The following is a 21,611-nucleotide window of genomic DNA, read 5'->3' on the forward strand; positions in this document are numbered from 1 at the left end:
GATTCTGGGCCAAAGAGACCTATAGACGCCCCTGTGAAGACCTAAATAGAGAAGAGAAGCACAAGGGGGAGTCCCATCTCAAAGCCTTAGAAGGGCACTGGAGCAAACCCCGGTTTTTTTCTCTATTTCTTTGCATGTCACTATTATTTTTAAAATTACCTAAAACTTAGAAATAAGAAAAAAAAGTGGGCAGCACATCCTTCCAATGTCATATGGAACAAAGGCTACCCAAGGACTATCTAAGTGAATGTACTTAGTTCTACTCACTGTTCACTATTGATCAAATGTATTAAATGTCCCAGACTTAGTGAAGTTACATGTTAACTTATGGATTTTTTTTTTTTCCTGCAGAGATGTACAGAACTCCTGCCTGGTGGAACAGATAACACAAAAGATTAGGGTTTGTGATCCTGTAAGACATTAACCGGTTTTGTGTCTAACCTAGCAATCTTATCCTTATATTTATTTATGAAATTGCTGAACTAGGAAGTTATGGATTGGATCTGTATCCATCGAGGGTCCATACCTCACTTCTCAACCTTAACATCTTACTGGCTCCTCCACTAATTAATGAGTTAAATAAACCCTTTGGCACATGTTTATTTTATATTTGCCTGAGAGTCATGATGCTACCTCTTAAAAAACCTGAAACATAATTTCAAATAAATATTTGAAAATAACACCAACCTCATTTACCATAGGTCCTCAGCCCCCTTCTCTTATCGGGTTGGTCCCTTTACCCTCCCCCAGGGCCAGCAGGGCACTCTTATCACTGTCGCTCTGCACCTGTTGCTCTCTCAGGAAACAAATTCTACTCAAACCTCAGCCAAGTTCCTCCTTTTCCATGAAGCCTTTCCTCATCCCCCGTTTTTGAATAAATACTATGCTTACTGCTGGCACCTTGCAATTCATTATCTGGTTCTGTATTCTATTATTATTTCATGCATATAAGTTTGCCCCCCCCCACCAAGAATGCAAACATCTTTAAAAAAATTTTATGCTGATTGCGCCTTCTAAAATCCCCTGCATTTGCTAACTACGTTGCAAGCAATCTATAAATACTTTATGATACGTTGACTGTATGAAAAATGCTCCGGGAAGCAGACATCATTAAGTTCTAGTCCTTTTATATAAAGACAGGAAGGCTTATATGATTTCTGTGTCTGAGGGGAGCTCACGAAGGAGGCTCCAGTCTTCACTGAGATCGGCTCACTCTGCAGCTAGACATAGCATCATTGTCGGTATTCCCCAAATTTAGAGTAGGCATTTCTGTCTGTATTTGGGTGAGGGGGGAAGCCCAATAAATGCAGGGGAAAGACAAGCAGAGGAGGGAGGGAGGGAGGGAGGGAGGAAGACAGAGAGATAGAGAGAGGAATCTATATTTTTCTGCATTCACCTCAGAATTCAAACTTACTCTTGACTAAATGCCAAGAGTGTGATGGTGACAATGATGCTATTTCATCAGTATTTGGCCAGATCAACAGGACTCCTCATGGTCAGATATATCTGAGTTTTATAAATAAATGTTAAAAATGTAGTACTGATTATCGTTTGTACAGGCATCACTTTCCCAGGTGTCTGAGGTCTCTCCCATGCAGAGGGTGATGCCAGAACTTGAATATGACTGTTTGCACCTGGAGCTTCCAAACCAATTACTGAAGTAACCCCAGTAGCGCCCCTCTCTCAGGTTTGTACCTAAAATCACTTTTTAGCCCAAAGATACCAGTAACAAAAAAAGTAAAAGCTCTGGAGGATACGTGACAAGAGCACAGTGGTCGGAAGCATAGCCTATGAAACCAAACTACCTAAGGCCAAATGCTGTGGCTCCCAGCCTTAGCTGTGTGACTTGGGAAAGTGTTTCAACCTCTCTGTGGTTCATGTCTGCCTCTGTGAAACACAGATAATAACAGTACTTACTTCAAAAGGTTATTGTGAGGAATAGAGAGCCCAGAAATAAACCCACACACCTACATTCAATTAACCTTCAACAAAGGAGGCAAAAATATACAAGGGGAAAAAGGACACTCTCTTCAGCAAGTGGTGTTGGGAAAGATGGACAGCCGCATGTAAATCAATGAAGTTAGAACACCCCCTCTCACCTTACACAAAAATAAACTCAAAATGGCTTAAAGACTTAAACATAAGACATGATACCATAAAACTCCTAGAAGAGATCATAGATGAAACATTCTCTGACATAAATCATACAAATGTTTTCTTAGGTCAGTCTCCCAAGGCAACAGAAATAAAAACAAAAATAAACAAACAGGACCTAATCAAACTTACAAGCTTTTGCACAGCAAAGGAAACTATAAGCAAAATGAAAAGACAACCTACAGAATGGGAAAAAATATTTGCAAATGATGCGACCAACAAGGGCTTAATTTCCAAAATATAGAAACAGCTCATACAACTCAACAACAAAAAAAACAAACAATGCAATTGAAAAATGGGCAGAAGACCTAAACAGACATTTCTCCAAAGAAGGAAATACAAATAGCCAATAAGCACATGAAAAGATGCTCAAATAACAAATTATTAGAGAAATGCAAACCAAAACTACAATGGTACCACCTCACAATGGTCAGAATGGTCATCATTAAAAACTCTACAAATAACATATGCTAGAGAGGATGTGGAAAAAAGGGAAACCTCCTACACTTATTGGGAATATAAGTTGATGTACCCACTATGGAAAACAGTATGGAGGTTCCTCAGAAAACAAAAAGCAGAATTGCCATATGATCCAGCAATCCCACTCCTGGGCATATACCCAGACAAAACTCTAATGCAAAAAGATATATGCACCCCTATGTTCACAGCAGCACTATTCACAATAGCCAAGACATGGAAACAACCTAAATGTCCATCAACAGATGAATGGATAAAGAAGATGTGGTACATATATACAATGGAATACTACTCAGCCATAAAAAAGAATGAAATAATGCCATTTGCAGCAACATGGATGGACTTAGAGGTTACCATACTAAGTGAAGTAAGTCAGAAAGAGAAAGACAAATAATATCACTTGTATGTGCAATCTCAAATATGACACAAATGAACCTATCTACGAAATAGAAACAGACTCATGGACATAGAGAACAGACTTGTGGTTGCCAAGGGGGAGGTGATTGAGGGAGGGATGGAGTGGGAGGCTGGGGTTAGCAGATGTAAGCTATAATATACAGAATGGATAAAGGTCCTACTGTATAGCACAGAGAACTAAACTCAATATCCTATGATAAACCATAATGGAAAAGAATATTAAAAAAAAAGAATGGATGTGTATATGTGTGTGTATATATACACACACACACACAAACAACTGAATCACTTTGCTGTACAGCAGAAATTAACACAATTAATTATTACAATTAATATTGTAAATCAACTATACTTCAATTAAAAAAAAGAGAATTTAAATAGCAACAAAAAGAAGAAGAAGAAGAAACCACCTTTAAAAAAAAAGGTTATTGTGAGGATTAAATGAGATAATTCGTGTAAAGTCCTAGAACAATACCTGGCTCATAGTTAGAGTTGGAGAAATAATAGCCATTGGCATTATCATTATTACTTTATTATTAGCTACTGATGTAAAGGAAACAGTAGTTAGCCATGAATTTCATAAAATACTTTGTTAATGCTAAATAGATGATGGTAATGTCACTGGAAGTTTGCAACATAAGTTGTAAGTAAGGATTCTTGAAACTGAAGAGACTTACTTTTAAGGGAAAGCTATAACAGCCCAAAATTAAACCACCTTTTCAAAATCTAAGGATCTGGGGGTAAGAGGTAAGGGTAATTATGGAATGTAGGTAAGTAAAAGTATCATAGAGATTTCGTATTTGGTACGTGGAGGAGCTAACAAGTAATGTTTTTGTTTGGGAAGTATAGAAAAAGTATAATTATAGCTTCTAAAAGTAGATAATAACTACCCACAGAATGAAAAGCATAGTATCAATAGAACTTCCAAATCAACAAGGGGGAAAATACAACAGAAATAAATTTGAGCCACGTTGGCAAAATATGGAGAAATTTTTAAAATTTCAAATTATCTAGAAAGTAATAAAAAGGATTGATTCTAAAACTTGGGAAGCACATTAATCCTGCATTCAGAAGGGGAAAAAAGTATAATTCTAAATGTTTATATTAGTTTAAAAATGCAGAAAAATACATGAACAAAGTATTAACTTAAGAAGTGACTTTAAAAATCATTATAAATAAAAAGACAGTAGGAAGAAGTATTTAATAAAAGGATATATGAAATTAATGAAAGAAAAAAATGAAAGGATAAAAAGAACAAATGCTGATTTTTTTTTTTGAGATCAATAAAATACATAAACACCTGGCAACCTGATTAAGAGGAAAAGAGAATGTGCAAAATTACAGACTCTTAGAAATGAGAAAAGGAATAAAACTACTCTTACATAAGAGAGTAAAAAAATGAACAGAGAATGTGCCACGAATTACCATACATCCATATTATACAATACTAAGCAACTACTTTAAAAGCATGGATTCAAAGCATTGACCTAGAAGAATGTCTATGACTTATTGCTCAGTGATAAATAAAAGTCATGGAATAGAGTATGAAATTTGTCCCCATTTTTGTAAAAACAAGCAAGCACTTCAAAAATCCATAAATTCATGGAGATGAGCCCCGGGAAAGGTGTGAAGAGGATGCTAGGTGTTCACACTGGTTACTGCAGGACGGGAGGGAAACTACGTTTCCTTTAAATTATCTCTGATACGCTAACTAGCTACAATGAACACCATTTTGTGATTTTAAAGCAATTTTATAAAGGAAAATAAAAACAAGCATATTGAGAGTATTATTCTGTTTATGCAAAAACTGTATCTGGGCACATAGAGCACAGCGCATCTAGGACGCAAGGTTCCCCAACAGCCGGCTCTCAGCCAGTGTGCTCGGGCCTGGCCCTGGGCTCCGGCCTCCCGTCGGGAGAGGTGTGGACAACAGCGGCTGCCAGCCCTTCCCCAGAGCAATCCAACCACCCTAGACGTGGTCTCCCTTCCAACCATGAATCTCCTCTTCATTGGAAAACATCCCTTTCGATTTGTTTAATGTATAAACCTCCCCAGAATTTATTATATTAAAAAATTTTTTTTTATCTGTTCTTCAAGTTGATAATCACAGGCATTCGTTTTTCTCTTTCGTCCTCTACAGAGAATTTCTAACCCTCTGCCACAGGAAGCAGGGGGTGTCACCGCTATATTTTCAGGGTGTAACACTTCCCTTCCAAGGCCTCTGTTTTTAAAAAATTGCATTTTCACAATCATAGGCAATTTTCTTTCCATCTTTGGGTACCTACCTAGAAAACCAGAGCTGTCCCTCCACACCCCTTCCCTTCTCACACGAAATCCCTAGTTTAAAGTTTGCATTGGTTGGCTGTATGTCCTACATATGGGTTCCCTCCCACAATGCAAACCCCAGGTCCCTGAAAGTTTTCCAGTCCTCCACTGTTTTTACAGAGCCTAGCAAAGAGCAGGTAAGCCATGAATAAATGCTTTTAGACAGGACAGTGCAGGCTGAAGCTGGATATTCCGGTGTCCAGGGTAAGCAGCCCCGAAGAAGTGCTCAGGTGAGTGGGGCAGGGAGTGAGGACAGACCCCAGTTCATCGTCTCCTCCACTGGCCCAGGGGTCTGACCCCACACTACAGACCCAGCACCAACGTCTCAGAGAGATGAATGGGGAAGGGTTTGGGAGGATGCAAGGCAATGGAAAGATTTTGTAAACTTTAAAAATCATTATTTTAAGCATCTGTATCTCCTAAACGTTGATGCTCTGGGGCAAGGGCCGGCAAACTTTGGCCCTCTGACCAAATCCTGCTGCCGCCTGCTTTGGGCGTAAGTTTGATTGGCACACAGCCATGCCCGCTTCAAACTGTCTATGGCTGCTTTCACACTTACACAGCAGAGTTGAGTCACTGTGACAGAGACCTATGACACCCTCACAAAAAACTAAAACATTTACTATCTAGCCCTTTATAGAAGAAGTTTGCTGACCCTGCTCCGGGGCACAACAGGCCATCTCCTCCGGCAATTACTAAAAACACATGAGTGCGTGCATGCCCTGGGATGAGGGAATTAGGGGTAATAAGAACCAGGAATAAGGACCCTCAGAAAACCCAACCACATCCTGGAAGAAAAGGATCTCAAATCAATGACATAACCTTCCACCTTAAGAAACTAGAAAAAGAAGAGTGAACTAAACCCACAGCAAGCAGAAGGAAGGAAATAATAGAGATTGGAGCAGAAATAAATGAAATAGAGGTCAGAAAAAGAATAGAGAAAAGCAACAAAACCAAAAATTGCTTCTTTGCAGACAAACCTTTCACTAGACTGACTAAGAAAAAAAGAGAGAAGACTCAAATGATTAAAATCAGGAATGAAAGGGAGGCCATTGCTACCAATCTTACAAAAACAAAAAAAAGATTATAAGGGAATCTATGAATGATTATATGCCAAAACATTAGATAACCCAGATAAAATGGACAAATTGCTAGAAAGACACAACCTACCAAAACTCAAGAAGAAACAGAAAATCAGAATACGCCTATATAAGTAAAGAGACTGAATTAGTAATCAAAAGACTTCCTGCAAAGAAAAGCCCAGGACCATATGGTTTCACCACCAAATTCTACCAAACGTTTAAAGAAGAATTAACACCAATCCTTCACAAACACAAACTCTTCCCAAAAATAGAAGAGGAGGGAACACCTCCCAACTCATTCTGTGAGGCCATCATGAACATGACACCAAAACTAGACAAAGATATCACGAGAAAGCTACAGACCAACATCCCTCATAATATATAGGCAAAAATCCTCAACAAAATACTAGCAAGCTGAATCTAGCAACATATAAAAGGATTGTGCAGCAGCCAAACCCTGATTAGAAAGCCCACCCAGCTCAACTGCCGAAGAAGCAGAGGCATGGAGAGGACACTGACCAGAGGGGCACCAATGTTTCTGGCTTTTCTTAGAAGTTTTTTGATTACTAATTCAATCTCTTTACTTATGTAGGTGTATTCTGATTTTCTGTTTCTTCTTGAGTTTTGGTAGCTTGTGTCTTTCTTTGTGAGCACCTTTCCTCCAAGTCACCTCACATACAGGAGGCTTCCTCTCTCTGGGAGGTGGGGAGGCCCAAACATCAGCGCTGGTCCCCTGTCTGTGGTATCTGTTTCAAGAGTGGAGCTTTTTGTCTACCCAGAGAGCAGGGAAAGTGAGGACTGCTGTTTGTCCATCTTGCAGCCTGCTTGGCTATAAAATAGCAGAGAAGTTAAAAAAAAAAAAAATCGATATATAAATCCCCAGGGTAATAAAGTAAACTGACAGTTTATTACTCACCTCCAAACTACCATGCTTAAAGATGTTTCTCCAAAAAGGCAAGTGGTTTTTTAAGAGTGCACTGACCATGTGTCTGCCTTCCACACATCTCTCCTACACACACACACACACACACACACACACACACACAGCTTTGTGCTGTTGGAGAATCAGATGTATTTTTGCTACAATACCCTGCCCCTGCTGCTTTAAAAATAAAAGAAACAGACCGATACTTTCTTTGAGGAGACTCTTGTACTCTTACTTAGACAGATTCTTTTAACTGTTTTTTCAGCCACCCACCACCCTTTGCACCATCATTAAAGCCTTTTTCAGTCCAAGAAGTGCTTACAAAGAGCTGCTTCTTAATGTCTGCATTTGCTTCCTCAGCATTAGGTCACCGTCCCTGTGTTTTAGCTAAACACGCTTCAGTACTTCTCCCTGCTCAGTGGTTTTCTGAGGGCCTCCGTCCACTCTGGTGAAGGGCCTCCTCATTAGTATTCTCCTTCTCAGACAGAGCATCCACACAGGGGCTTTCAGCCTCCCTGTTCAGGCCATCAAGCTATCAATGCGCCTAGAGCTCCGGTTCATTTGAGAACAGCCTGCTTCTAAGGAAGTCCTTGGCACAGGCAAAATGTCCCCTTTTCAGTGTAAAAGTGCCCCCGGGGCCGGGCCACCCAGCTGCCACCCTGGCTCCGGCCACTGCTGTACACTCCCCTCCCTAGAACAGCCTGTAAGGATGGTCCCAGCCCAGACCCAGCTCCCTGGTGGAAGCAGGACTCCAGAGGCAAAGGGGGCGGAGAGGAAGGAGCCCTGGACTAAGGGTCAGGGCCCCGGACTACGAGCTTGCTTCCACTCTGAGCTCCCCGCAACTGCCCCCTTGCCTGTCACCAGGTCAGAGGGGAACGTGGATGAGAAGAAGGTGGCAGAAAGAAAGGCAAGGTAAGCGATTCCACTGGCCAGTGGCCTCACCTGTCCAAACACGTACAGCAGCCCGATGGCGCCTCCGGTCTGCCCGCCGAGGACCGCCGCGATCATGGAGTAGACGCCGCCGGTGCCCACGTCGCAGTGCTCCCCAACCCCGATGCCGGACAGCACTGTGACCAGGGCCACCAGGGCGACGAAGGACACCAGAAACACACCCATGAGCACTCCCGTGTTTCCCTGCGGCGGAACAGCAAGGAGCCAGGTCAGGGTTAGCGCACGGAGGGAGCACTGCCCACCGCTCCCACGCCCCCGGGGGGTGGGCCCGTTGGAAAAGGACGAAGGCAGGGCCACAGGAGTAAGGCCTGGAAGGGACTCCAGACGAATGTAGGGTCCCTGCAGCGAACTCTTAGAGCCTTCCCAGCGCCGACCATGTCACGTCGAAGCCACGCCATACCCTCTTGAAGCCCCTCCTGCTCTCTCCCCTCTCCACCTCCCCAGGCCCCCTCATCCCTCTGCCGACAGCCCTCCCCCAGACGCACGCGGCGCCCCAGCGTAAAGTCACGTGCCCCCTCGCCCCACCCCCTCCTCCTACCCATGCGGATCCCCTGCCTGCAATGCCTTTCTGCCCGTCCCTCCTCCTTGGCGGGTTCACTCCAACGCATCCCTCGAGACCGGGGTTAGCGTTTCCTCCTGCAGCAAGCTGTCCCTGGGAGCCTTCCTCTGGCTCCAGTAGTGCCCAGGGCTTAGTGCTTATCACAGCGCTTGTCACACTGGAGTCTTGTCCCCAAGCCCGTCTTTACCTCTGGGCTGCCAAGACAGCAGGATTAGGTTTGGGGTTTTTTTCCTAGCTTTCCCCATTTCTCTTTCATTTGTGTGCACAGCATCCTTCCCGCCCGTACTCCATCTACTCTCTTCTCGCACTTCTGACATTTAAAAATGCTTATATCACCTGCAAGTTATTTGAACGTTTAGAAGTTCACTGCATTGAAAAATTGGTTTATTTATATGAAAGACCTTTTATAAATAAGTAGAAAAGCATGGGGAGGGGGGAGAAAAAGAGGTAAATATTTTCTTTATTTCTATTTTGACATCTATTGATATTTAGACGGAGGTTGGAGAATGAAGTGGGATTACGGTATTTGTTAATCTGTTGGGTTTTCAGCTGAGAGTAATGCCATACCAAGCAAAATTATGATTCTGTTAATAGAGAAGGGGGAAAAAAATGGATCTAAAGTTTGCCACGGTAGACTATATGGTACCTAAAGGATTAGGTTATATTCAGTTATGTTTTATTCAGTTACTTATTTTGCTGTTTTTATATTTTTAATGAACTTATATAATTACTATTTTCTTCCTTTGTTCGTGCTTTTAAATTGTCTACATGGGATAATTTTTAAAAGTCTGTACCAGTCTTTAAGTTTTCATACCCAAACTGCCACTTTAACGTTTTTCAGATTATAAATATGCTGCCAAATTATTCTTTAGAATTAATATTTTCTATTTAAAAATGACTTGGGCATGACCTCTACTTATTTTAATTTTATGCTATCCTCTAGAAGCTCTACCTTATTTTTGGCATTTCACATTTACCTTTATTTCCATGTTCAAATATGATTTTTCAGGTAAAACTAATGTCAGAATTGAAAAGGAGAGATCATTTTAGGGCAAAAGGATGTATTTGTGTGGTAGCAGCCTCAAAGATGGTCCCAGTGGTCCCCACCTCCTGGCATTCGTGCCCTTGTGTAATCTGCTCCCCTTGAGCGGGGGCTGGATGGAGTGACTCACTTTTAATGAGCAGAGCCCTGCAGATGTGATGGGATGTCACTTTTGAGATGAGCATATGAGAAGACCGTGACTTTCATCTTGGGCACTTGCTCCCTCCCTCTCTCTTAGGTTGCTGGCCCTGGGGGAAGCCAGCTGCAGTTACTGAGGCAACCCTATGAGGAGGCCCACGTGACAAAGCCTGACAGCAACCTCACAAGTGATCCTGGAAACAGACCCTCTGCCAGTGGAGCCTTCAGATGAGAGTGCAGCCCTGACTGACAGCTTGGCTGCAACCCCATGAGAAACCCTGAGCCAGAGGCACCCAGCTAAGTTGCTCCTGGATCCCTGAACCACAGTAATGACAAGACAACACATATTGGTTGCTTTAAGCCGCTAAGTGTTGGGATAATTTGTTGCGCAGCAATAAATAATTAATACAACTTGTACTTCACTTTGGGGATGGGACTGACACTTCTGGATAGCCATTTCTCAAAAAAGTGACTCAGCGGGAGGGTTCAGAGGAGGCCCTAAGATTTAAGAATAGAAATAGAGAGAGCTTACCCTTCGCTCCTTCCACTGTTCCATAAGCAGCCCCTGCGTGAGGCAGAGCCCAGGGGCCCAGGCTGTCACTGCCAGGCCTTCCTCTGCCACAGCAGTCAGGTTGCTGGGCCTCCCCTGGACACAGGCTGGAGAGGTGCTGGGCAGTGAGGTGGCTTCCAAGAAGGGGAAAAATCAGAGGTTGATCCCAGAAGCCTGAGAATGCCTGCCAGGACAAGGCATCCGAGCGGAGGATTTGTGCTTTTGTAAGTGGGGGCCCCTGGAAGTTTGAGAGGACCATGAGAGGCATCCACACCAGAGAGGTTGCTAACCTTGCTCTAAGCTTTCCACACATTAACAAAGAAAACTTTCAGACCCATCCTGGCTATGGCTAAGGCTGAACCCTGAGCTAAGGGCCTGGGTATGGAGTAGAGCAAGAGCTGAGGAAGGTGTGGCCTCAACCAGGCCTCCTAAGAGGACTAAGAACCCCATACACCCCACTACAGTGAAGCTTTCATCCCCTGGAATTTGCAGACGTGATGGTTAACTTTATGTGCCAACTTGGCTAGATTATGGTGACCAGTTGTTTAGTCAAACACTAGTCTAGGAGTTGCTGTAAATGTATTTTTAAGATGTGATTAACATGTACAATCAGTTGACTTTTTTTTTTTTTCTTATCTTCTGGCCACGCCACGTGGCATGTGGGATCTTAGTTCCCTGACCAGGGATTGAACCCGCGGCCCCTGCATTGGAAGCGCGAAGTCTTAACCGCCGGCCCGCCAGGGAAGTCCCACAATCAGCTGACTTTAAGTAAAGGAAATTACCCTCCATAATGTGGGTGGTTCTCATGCAATCAGTTGAAGGCCTTAAAAGCAAAGACTGAGGTTTCCCAAAGAAGAAGGAATTTGGTCTCCAGACTGCAACACAGTAGTTCTGCCTGAGTTTCTAGGTTTTGGACTCAAAAAGCTGCAACATCTATTCTTACCTGCATCTCACTTATCCTACAGATTTGGGACTTGCCAGAACCCATAATCGTATGAGCCAATTTCTTACCATAAACACACACCCCTCTCTCTCTCTACCTCCATGAGATGATAGAAAATATATACAGCTGTCCCTAGGTATCCACAGGGGATTAATTCCGGGACTGGTCTCGGATACCAAAATCTGCGGATGCTCAAGTCCCATAGTCAGCTCTTCCTATCTGCAGTTTCCCTTCCACGGATTCAACCAACTGTGGACCGTGTAGTACTGTATTATTTATTGAAAAAAACCCGAGCATAAGTGGACCGTGCAGTTCAAACCCATGTTGTTCAAGGGTCAACTGTATATTGGTCTCTGCACCTGGTTCCTGGCACAGAGCTCCTGAAACCTTGTCATTTCTTAAGTGATAAGAGCGCTAGAAGCATCTCTTGTTCTAACATTTGTCTTTGACCCCATCCCTGACACGGGGCTCCTAAAACCCTTGTAAATTCCTAAGCGATAAAAACACAAGGAGCATCTTTTGTTCTAACGAGGTGGCTGTCAGTGGGCTCCTGGAGGGCTCCTGGATGGGGGCTGGTCACCAGAAAGACCAAGCTACCATTAGCAGCTTCGAGTTTTCACCCCCACCACCCCCAACACACATATACACACTTCTCTAGAGAGGGGAGAGGGGCTAGAAATGGAGTTAACAATTGATCATGTGTGATGAAGCTGCTATAAAAATCCCCAAAGAATGGGGTTTGGAAAGCTTCCAGGTGGGTGAGCATAGCCACACACCAGGAGAGTGATGCACCCCAACTCCACGGGGACAGAAGCCCCTGCTCTTGGGACCTTTGCAGACCTTGCCCTAGGTATCTCTTCATTGGTCTTTATCATAATCCTTTAATAAGCTAATAAACATAAATAAGTGTTTCCCTGAGTTCTGTGAGCTGCTCTAGCAAATTAATGGAATCTGAGGGGGGGTGGGGTGGGTCGTGGGAATGGGGTGGGTCATGGGAACCCCAGATGCACAACCTCGGTCAGAAGCATAGGTGACAACCTGGACTTGTGATTGGCAGCTGAAGTGGGTGGGGGCAGCTTTATGGGATGGAGCCCTTAACCTGTGGGATCTGATGCTCTCTCCAGGTAGTGCCAGAATTGAGTTACACTGTAGGACACTCAGCTGGTGCCACAGAATTGCTTGATGTGGGGAAAAATCTGGTGACCAGCAGTGTCAAGTGAAGTGTTCCGTGTGAAAGTAAGGAGAAAGGCATGGAGGAGAACCGTAGGTTTTTACAGTTTCTTCTCCCTCTCCCTCTCCCTCTCCCTCTCTAGGCAGGGCATCAGACGAGTTAAAGAACACCAGGAAAGCTGGAGAGGGTCACAAACTGGAGGCAAACTTGCCATCAGCCTGCTCTCTCTGACCCACCTCTAGTCCCACCCACAATGTGCCCTGACTTCTGTGCTCATATTCCTGTAGGTAAATCCATGGTGAGGCTTCCACAGGAACCTCTGTCTGAGGCCCAGGTTCTCAGGATTCTCATTTAAAAAGCAATACTAGCTACTCCATGTACTTGATCTTGCTCGGTGCTTCAGGAATCTGTTGACTACACTGTGGAATACCCAAGGGTGACAGAGCTTTCCATGTCCCAGGCCCACAAGAGGCTCCAGGGCCACCAGCTCATCACTCACCACCAGCCAGCCAGTCCTCAAGAAAAGGACAACCCCAAAAATGTTGATCATGCAGGACGTGAACACACCATCCCAGGTCCCGAACAGCACTGGTTCCCATATGAACAGCTGGATCTTCCACCAGGGCTGGGGCTGGGCCAGGGCCTCCTGAAAACAGGGCACACAGGAGTCAGCTCAGCAGCAGTGGGGAGGGCTGGCGCGGGGAGGGGAACGGAGGTGGGTGCTGGGAGAACTCAGCTTTAAAGCTCTCCTGTTGGGCCATGTCCTGCAGGCCTGTGCGCATAGCAACTCCTGTGCCGTGCGCAGCGCAGACAAGCTGCTCAGCAAACTCGGTTCCCTTTCCTTCTCGCCACTCGGGAGACTGCATTTCCCAGTCTCTTTACAGGCGGTGTGGCCACGTGACTGAGTTCCGGCCACTGGGATGTGGGTGAGCGCGGGATGCTGGGCTCCAGCTCTGACGTCGGTCAGGAGCTCTGGGTGACGCCATCCTCCCTTTCAGTCTCTCCCTTCCTGGTGGGAAGAGCAGCTTCCAGTGGTTACTAATCTTTGGGGAACCTTCCTTTACTTACCTTTTTCTCCTCTGGCCCTTCTAACACTTCTGTAATGAGTTCTATGTATTAAATTCCCTCTGTTTAAAAAATCTAGGGCAGTTTCTGTGTTCCTGACTGAACACTGGCTGGTACGGTGATCCCTGAGTGCCCTTCCATCCCATACCCCAGGATCCCAAGGCATCATCTGGCAGTTGTCTAGAATCACAGGCTAACAAGTGGTGAAACAGATGCTTTCCTCATTTTTCCAATTCAAAAATAACAAAGGCACTTACAGTATACTCATACAGAAACTCTTTACTAAAAAGACTAAACCTTATGGAAATACTAAAACGATCTTAAACAAAATCAGTAGCCACTCATACGATGAACTGCTCCTGCATAGGTTTAGTAATTAATCTAAATTCAGACATCACTGGAGTCTTCCAATGGCCTCAAACTACTGCAGCAGTGATGAAATGATTCTCACCTCGGGGTGGGGAAGGGAGGCACCCAGCTAAGACCCACTGTGTGCACTAAGCCTAACTGGTGCGTGTATGTCATCTATAACCTCAGGGAGACGGCAGAAAAGTCAAGGGACAGGGGAAATCTAAGGTCCAGAGTCAGGGGCAGGGGCCCTGAACAGCTGAGAACGATGGGTGCGCTCATGATCTAGGACCAAGGCCAGAGGCCAACTATGCTCAGTCAAAACAAAAGGAGAGGATCCCAGCTTCCCGCCTTGTATCGTACACCTACAGATGAAAAAAGGGCCTCAAGAAATCATCAGGGCCATCAATGAAGCCACGCAGGACAGATGGGCCGGGGGACTCCCGACACCAGCTGGAACACCTTTCATCTCTGTATATTTCTGTGCATTTGTCTTTTGCAAACCACTAATGAGGAATCTCCTGAAAGTCAATAAACATGAGAACAGTGATCGTGGCTCAGAGCGAAGACCCTGCCAACCTATGCTTATCTTTGAACGAATGGTACCAAGGGACTCTGTGGTAAGTAAGACTGTTTTCCAGGATCCTAATCTCAAAACTCAGGACCTGGCCCAACTTCCCGTCTCTGCTTGTGTTCGCTTCCTACCATGGCTTGTTACAGGCCTACTATTTATTAGAAACAGTCATAACAATAGCAACTATCAGCAACAAAGAGTAATAATTTAGGGAGTGCTTTCAGCTTCCACATCAATGCCCCCCTTTGGTGCTCAGGTCACCCCGGGAGCGAGGCAGGGAGAGGGCCCCTGTCTACAGCCAGCCGAGGAAAGCGAGCCCTGGAGAAGAGACACAACCAGCCTAGGTCCACAGTTGGGGTTTGAATTCCCCAACCCAGACTGTAAAACCTGCACCACAGGTCACAGGCCCTTTTCTCTCCTAAATTTCAATGTTTCAGGTGCGATTTCTAACATCCTGGATTTCGCTTAATTGTGAGTACCTCCGCTTTACCCTTAAAATTCCTGTTGTGATTTTAGAAACTGTATTCCTCTGTCATCACAGCCTTCATATTTCCCCTGTAAAACCTGTTTTGTTTTTTTGTTTATTTACCTAATGGGGGTATGAAAAGCCTTTCACTCCCTGGATCTCACTGGACTAAATCAGCCTAAAATGTGCTTCACAGATGAATGAGGCCGGAACTTTAGGAGACTCTTTACCCTGAGAATAAAGGTGTAAGTGAAGGTATACATGGTTTGAAGGTATACATGTAGTCAAATGGGTTTGGTGCCCAAGTCATGACAGTTTATTTCAGGACATTTAGAGGAGTGCACATACCTTTTCTTACCAAGTGACACAAGAACACAACTAAGTCTTCCCAAAGCCTGCTCATCTGATACTGGCAAGAAGCACCTAAGTTTGACCCAAGGTTGGGGCCCTGATGTTTTGAGAGAGAGACATAAGCCAGTGAGAGAAAAGGAAGAAGAAACAAAAGCACCAGAAAGGGGAGCTAGGATGAGATGGAGAACCCTAGAATAAAATGCCAAATAGGTACTCGGGAGACCCCAAGGGACAATTTCCAGCCCCCCCCACCCCCCGCCCCGCAGACACGCTGCCGCCAACATCAATACAGGACGCCAGCCCGGGGCCCATGCTTGTCACCTCTCCCTGGCCCACCGCACCCTCCAGCCTCCCCACTTACAGGACGTCCTCAGCCTTCCGCACTGCCCCAGGGTTGGCCTTGTGGAGAGTACCGGCCTGACAGGCAGCTCAAACCAGCTCCCTTGCATAGTAACTACCATCGGGCCGGCCCAATTCTGACACCAGTGCCAGTGGGGGGCGGTTTCTCCTACACAGAGCAATCCTCTGACACCAGTGGGTGTCCCATAGTTTAAGACAACTCCGACACTGCCCGCCCAGAGACGGTGCCATCCTACAGTCAAGGGTTCAGTCCTACCAGACTGCCCCTCAGATGGCAATTTCAAGTCCATGTTGTCACTATGCTTCTGACCCACGGGCTACTGATCAGAGGTTCCCACCACCCCCATCTTGGGTTCAGTTAATTTGCTAGAGCGGCTCACAGAACTCAGACAAACATTTTACTTACTAGATTACCAGCTTATTATGAAAGGATATGACTCAGAAGCCACCAGATGAGGGGGGCGTTTAGGGAAAGGTTTGAGGTCTATGCCCTCTCCCAGCGCAGCACTCTCCCATCATCTCCATGTGGTCACGAACCCAGAAGCTCTCCAAACCCTCTTTTTTGGGTTTTTCTGGAGGCTTCATCACATAGGCATGACTGATTAACTCACTGGTCATTGGTGACTGATTTAACCTCCAGCTCCTTTCCCCTACCCTGAAAGTTCCAACCCTCCAATCACATGGCTGGTTCCTCTGTAACCAGCCTCCATTCTAGGTGATTCTAAAAGTCACCTCGCTAATATAAACCCAGTGGTGGCTGAAGGCATTTGTTATGAATATCAAGACACCTTATCACTCTTATCACTTAGGAAATTCCAAGGGTTTTAGGAGCTCTGTGCCAAATATCTATTTATTATAAATCACAGTATCACAACTGGCTACTCCCCAATCCTGCTGTCTGTCTGTCCTGCCAGCTCTCTCCGATTCCCTTCAGCTCTTGCTCAGATAGGCTGCGGGCAGAGCCGTGTCTGCAGCATAAGCAGACATCCAATAGGAGGACAGAATATCAGCTTCTCCCCCCCACTCAGGGACCGCATGCCAAAGCCCCTCCTTTATGGGAGGGTAAGGAAGCTCATCTCGTCTCAAATAGGCCCTCCCACAAAGGCCGTGGCTCACAGACTCTCCCTTTGTGCCTCTCCCTAGTCATTTCTGTTGCCCAGGGAGAGGGCGGTGGAATTGCTGGGGTGACAGGGGGTGATAGTTGGGCCAGTTCTGGGCTATCTTGTGCTTGGTACCAACTGTTGATAACTGTCTTAGAACCTCATTGTCTTCAGATTTGGGCCCCAGTCATCAATTCCAAAATAACAAGAGTCTCATTCAACACTCTATGACACAGACATGACAGGTTGCGGGGAAAGGCAGGTGGCAGTAGGATGTGTGCTGTGCCCAGGATGGAGGCTACTGGGAAGCAGGGGTGGACACTAAGAAAGAAGGGACAGAAAAGTGAGGGGCAAAGCAATCCCTCAGAAAGGGGACCACAAACATCCTCAAGGGGCAGGTTCCTCTCTTTCCTGAGGACCCTCAGGTTGTCAGGGACAACTTGGCAGGTTCCAGGGCACAGAGACTTGGAGTCTGGCCGCGGGTGATCGCACCTGTGTGCTGCTCGTTGCTAGGGCTTTCCTTCCCAACCTCCCAGAACAAGGAGCCAGGCCCTCTAAGCCCAGGGCTGCACCCCACACTGGAGACACCACGGCCACCTCGTGGGTGTTTTAGTTCAGAGGTAGAAGTCCTTCTCCTGTGAGAATCCTCACACTTGAGCAGGGCATCTAGAAAGACAGGAAAATCACACCTGAAACGTGTCCAGAGTGGGAAACACGTGACTTCCTGCATCCAGCAAGTGGAGCTGAGTAAGACAGAGCAAAGCTCTGCTACAGCCAATGATGCGAGCTCCCACCCAGGAGCCTCTTGTCTCAAACAGCCACCGCCCTCCCACAGGCCACCCTCCAGGCCTTACTGAACACATCTGAAATGTGAGAAGACACCTATTCTCTCTCCTGGAAGCTGGAGGAAAGGAGACTGGTAAGAAACTCTGCTTCTGCCCACTTGGGTCAGGAGCGGATCAGAGCAAGACACAGCCTGCCCCTTCCTCCCAAAGACTGGCTCTACCTGGAGCACGCACACGTGCGCCAGCAGCTTGCTTTCTGAAAGCTAATTATTTAATTATTACACATCAGAGAATATCCCAAGCTGCTGCTGATCTGTGACGCACTGAGCAGAGTGGGTGCCACATTCCTCTCCTCTGGCTCTGAACAGGCACCACAAGCTGCAGCTGGGCAGGGGGGCAGCAGGGTTCCACGGGCCAGCGGCCGCCTGTGGTGCCCGCATCCAATGCAGGTAGCTACATACCCGCCTCAAGGTGGGCTGCGCAGTTTAGATGAGGTGATAATCGTGAAAGTTTTTTTGGTAAGCATGAAGCACAACAGGCAGTTTTAAATGGAGGTGAGGATTTCTTCAGGAAAGTTGGGAGGAAAGGAAAGAAGAGAGGTCTTACTGACTGTGCATCTTCTATCTGCCCTGGTACCTCGTCCTCATGTTTCAGGTGAATCCTTGCTCTACACCTCAGCCTGAAAGCTGCCTCTCTCCAACCCCTGCCCAGTCCCAGCGCTGGGGCAGCCGGCCCCTTCTGTATTATACTAGGAGTTCGAGAATGGGTGTCCGACGAGCGCTCTGCTACCCTGACTGAAGCTGGTAATGGGAGCTGCTCCGCAGGACCCACATGGAGTGGTCAAAGCCTGATTTCCCTGGATTCGAATCTGGGCAGCACGCTTGGTCAGCACCGATTTAGGCACTCCTAGAAATGTGAGATCTTCGTGGCTGTGCGGATCTCTTCTGCACAGAACAGGTTCAAAAGCCAGTGTCTCCGTAACAGTAGTTCCCGGTGCTTTGATCTGTGGCTCTTCCATCTTGTGCATTCTGATCCCGGTCCGAGGCCGGGAACCTCCCAAGGCACAACCTGGTCAAGCAACCACACAGGCCCAGGAGTGGCAAGACCTGCGGACGCTGTGACAGCGTTGATGTTGGTGGGGCCCCTGCCCGAGCTCTGCCTCTCAGAGCTATACAGCAGCTCATTCCCCACAGAGCGGCCACCTCTGTGCTCAGAATGCAGAACCCAAAGACACAATGCTCTGGGCACCTGACAGCACCCCGCAGATCTAAATTCCCACAGCAGCGATGCCATGGCCACCTAAACAAGAGCTTCCCCTTCCCTTCCCAGCCTCCTTGGCAAAAGGACAGAGCCCTCCTGCGAGACTCAGGCTGCCACTAGACAGTCTACCTCAGTTTAACATCAGGAGGAGAAACACGGACCCTAATGCCCTCCCCCAGTAACAGGCAAACCAGCTAAAAATCAACTCAAAAGGTTTATTTTTCTAGGTGCTTCAGTGGATCAGACAATACTATACCCATTTAAGAATTCTTATGTACTAAGTACTTTTGACGTTTGGAATCACATCAATGTTTTATATACTCAAAATTAAACAAAATCAAATCAAATCGACAGGATGAGAGAGAAAAATTAAAACAGAATGCAAAGAGAAACAAATTAACCTAACTATAATTCTAATGAATAATATAACCACACCGAAGGTGGAAAAAACTGAGCAGAGTTAACTTTTGAACATAGTACTTTAACTATGTGCTCTCAGTCTAAAGACAAATAACTAACTACAAACTAATACAAATTCTAGATAGAAAGTTTGTTTTTTGCAGGGGTAGGAGTTACCACTCCTGAATCTACTTTCCATGAATTGTAGGACTGAGCAAATAAGTAAATATACCGACTGGGAGTCAAGTTTCTCACTGTTGGAGAAGGCAGTTAAAACTAAGAAAAGAGGAAAGAAGGATGAACCCTGGCATGATAAATTAGAATTAGAGGTATCAGTTTGAATTTATAGTTTTTAATATATAAAGATATAAATATATATAGACATATCTATACATATCTATATATCTATATCTATATACATGTGTATATATATATATATGTATGTATGTATATATCTGTCTACTTAAAGGGTCTGTAAGTCAAGACACCCCAGTAGCAATGAACATACCTAGCACCCAGATCTTGGTCTCTAAATACCATTTCTCACTTTAAGGAGCCAGAGCTCTTTGGAGAAATAGCTGATTCAGGGCTGGGGCAGAAAAAGTACAAAATGAGCCTACAATATTTTGTGCCAGAAAGTAAGGAAGGGCTCCTAAAAATGATGAGGATGTGTCATAAGAACATAGAAGCCAGCTTGAAGGCTGGCCAAATCTGGAACAATTTGAGCATCAAAATCAATAATAATAGCAATAGAATACACATGGAAAAAATAAGAATCTGAGTCCATACAGATATAACCAAATGAATAAATTAAAGTAAGAGGAAGGAGGGAAAATTCTTCTTTATAGAAGACCAAGTAATATATGTAGAAGAAATGAGGATGTTAGAAAATCACCATTCTGCAACCATCACAGTAATAACTGAGTCTGCCAAGACTCATCAATGTATGCTAAAGCTAATGGGTAGAAAATTGATGAGGAACTGGATATTTCCATAGTCTCAAAGTATCCCCAACAAATTATTTATTAGTTACAAAGGGAAAATTAGTAACTTTAGAGTGAATTAACCTAGTGGGCACCACCTTAAATAAGTAACCAAAGTTAACATTACCAATAATGGGACAAGTGGAAACCCTGTACCTCCCTCCTGATATGACGCCTGGAAAAGAACACAATATCATTCTATGGGTTCCTGCCAAAAATGCAAAACCTGAATCTAATCATGAGAGTTCATGTCCCAAACTGAGAAATATTCTACAAAAAAAACCAGCCTGTGTTTTGCAAAAAAATGTCAAGATCACGAAAGACAAAGAAAGGCTAAGGAACCATTCCAGATTAAATGAGACTAGAGAGGCGTGATGACTAAATGCACTGCGTGATGCTGGATTGGCTCCCGGTCCGGGAGAAAAAGCTACAGGATATTAGTGAGATAACTGGCCAAAGTGGATGTGAAACTGTGGATTAGATAATAGGATTTATCAATGTTAAATGTCTTGATCTTTTTTTTTTCTTTTAATATTCCATAGTCCAGCCATCCAGGCATGGACTATGGTTATTTTATTTTATTTTATTTTATTTTATTTTATTTTATTTGACCACACCAAGCGGCTTGTGGGATCTTAGTTCCCCGACAAGGGGTCAAACCCAGGCCCTTGACCATGAAAGTGTGGAGTCCTACCCACTGGACCAGGGAATTTCCTAAGTGTCTTGATCTTGATAAATATAATGTGGTTAGGTAAAAGAAAAGTCCTATTCTCAGGAAATAGACAATGAAGTATTTATGGATAAGGGGACATGATGTCTACAAATTAGTTCCAAATGGTTCAGGAAAAATATATATATAATCGAATATAATAGGTATTAAAATATATATTATATATATAGAATAGAAATATATGTATATATAGAGAGAGAGCACACAAATAATAAAGCAAAAGGACAAAATGTTAATAACTGGTAAATCTGAGTCAAGAGTATACAGCGGTTGTTTGTACTGCTGCGACTTTCTATAAGTGTGAAATGTTATCAAAATTTCAATAGTTTAAAAATAAATAAATAGTAAAAGCAATTTTTATTTTTTAAAAGAAGCCCAGACATATTTAAAGAACAGCTTGTTCACTCTTGTACCTCTAGTGCCTAACATGGAACAGGTACTTACTAAATGTGTTAG

General features: G+C 44.7%; 1 protein-coding gene across 13 annotated transcripts in view; it reads right to left on the minus strand.

The window, feature by feature from the left end:
• The window catches only part of SLC12A8 (solute carrier family 12 member 8), a 142,997-nt gene that overhangs the window by 99,100 nt on the left and 22,286 nt on the right, over positions 1-21,611 (minus strand). For 4 of the 13 annotated variants that reach the window (XR_014244747.1, XM_082392289.1, XM_082392295.1 and 1 more), the window contains exons 3-4: positions 13,302-13,380; positions 8,323-8,514 (exon numbers count right to left, since the gene is read on the minus strand). The exons of 5 other annotated variants lie outside the window; for them this stretch is intronic. Coding sequence is in view for 7 of the 8 variants with exons in the window: in XM_082392289.1 (XP_082248415.1) it covers positions 8,323-8,514; positions 13,302-13,380 (271 nt within the window). In the remaining variant the exon portion in view is untranslated. Of the gene's footprint in view, positions 1-8,322; positions 8,515-13,233; positions 13,381-21,611 lie in introns of all 13 variants that reach the window. 4 more of the 13 variants (XM_082392291.1, XM_082392296.1, XM_082392297.1 and 1 more) reach the window with 2 other exon arrangements.

This window comes from Balaenoptera borealis (assembly GCF_965194805.1).
Source record: "Balaenoptera borealis genome assembly, chromosome: 5".
Taxonomy (NCBI): domain Eukaryota; kingdom Metazoa; phylum Chordata; class Mammalia; order Artiodactyla; family Balaenopteridae; genus Balaenoptera; species Balaenoptera borealis.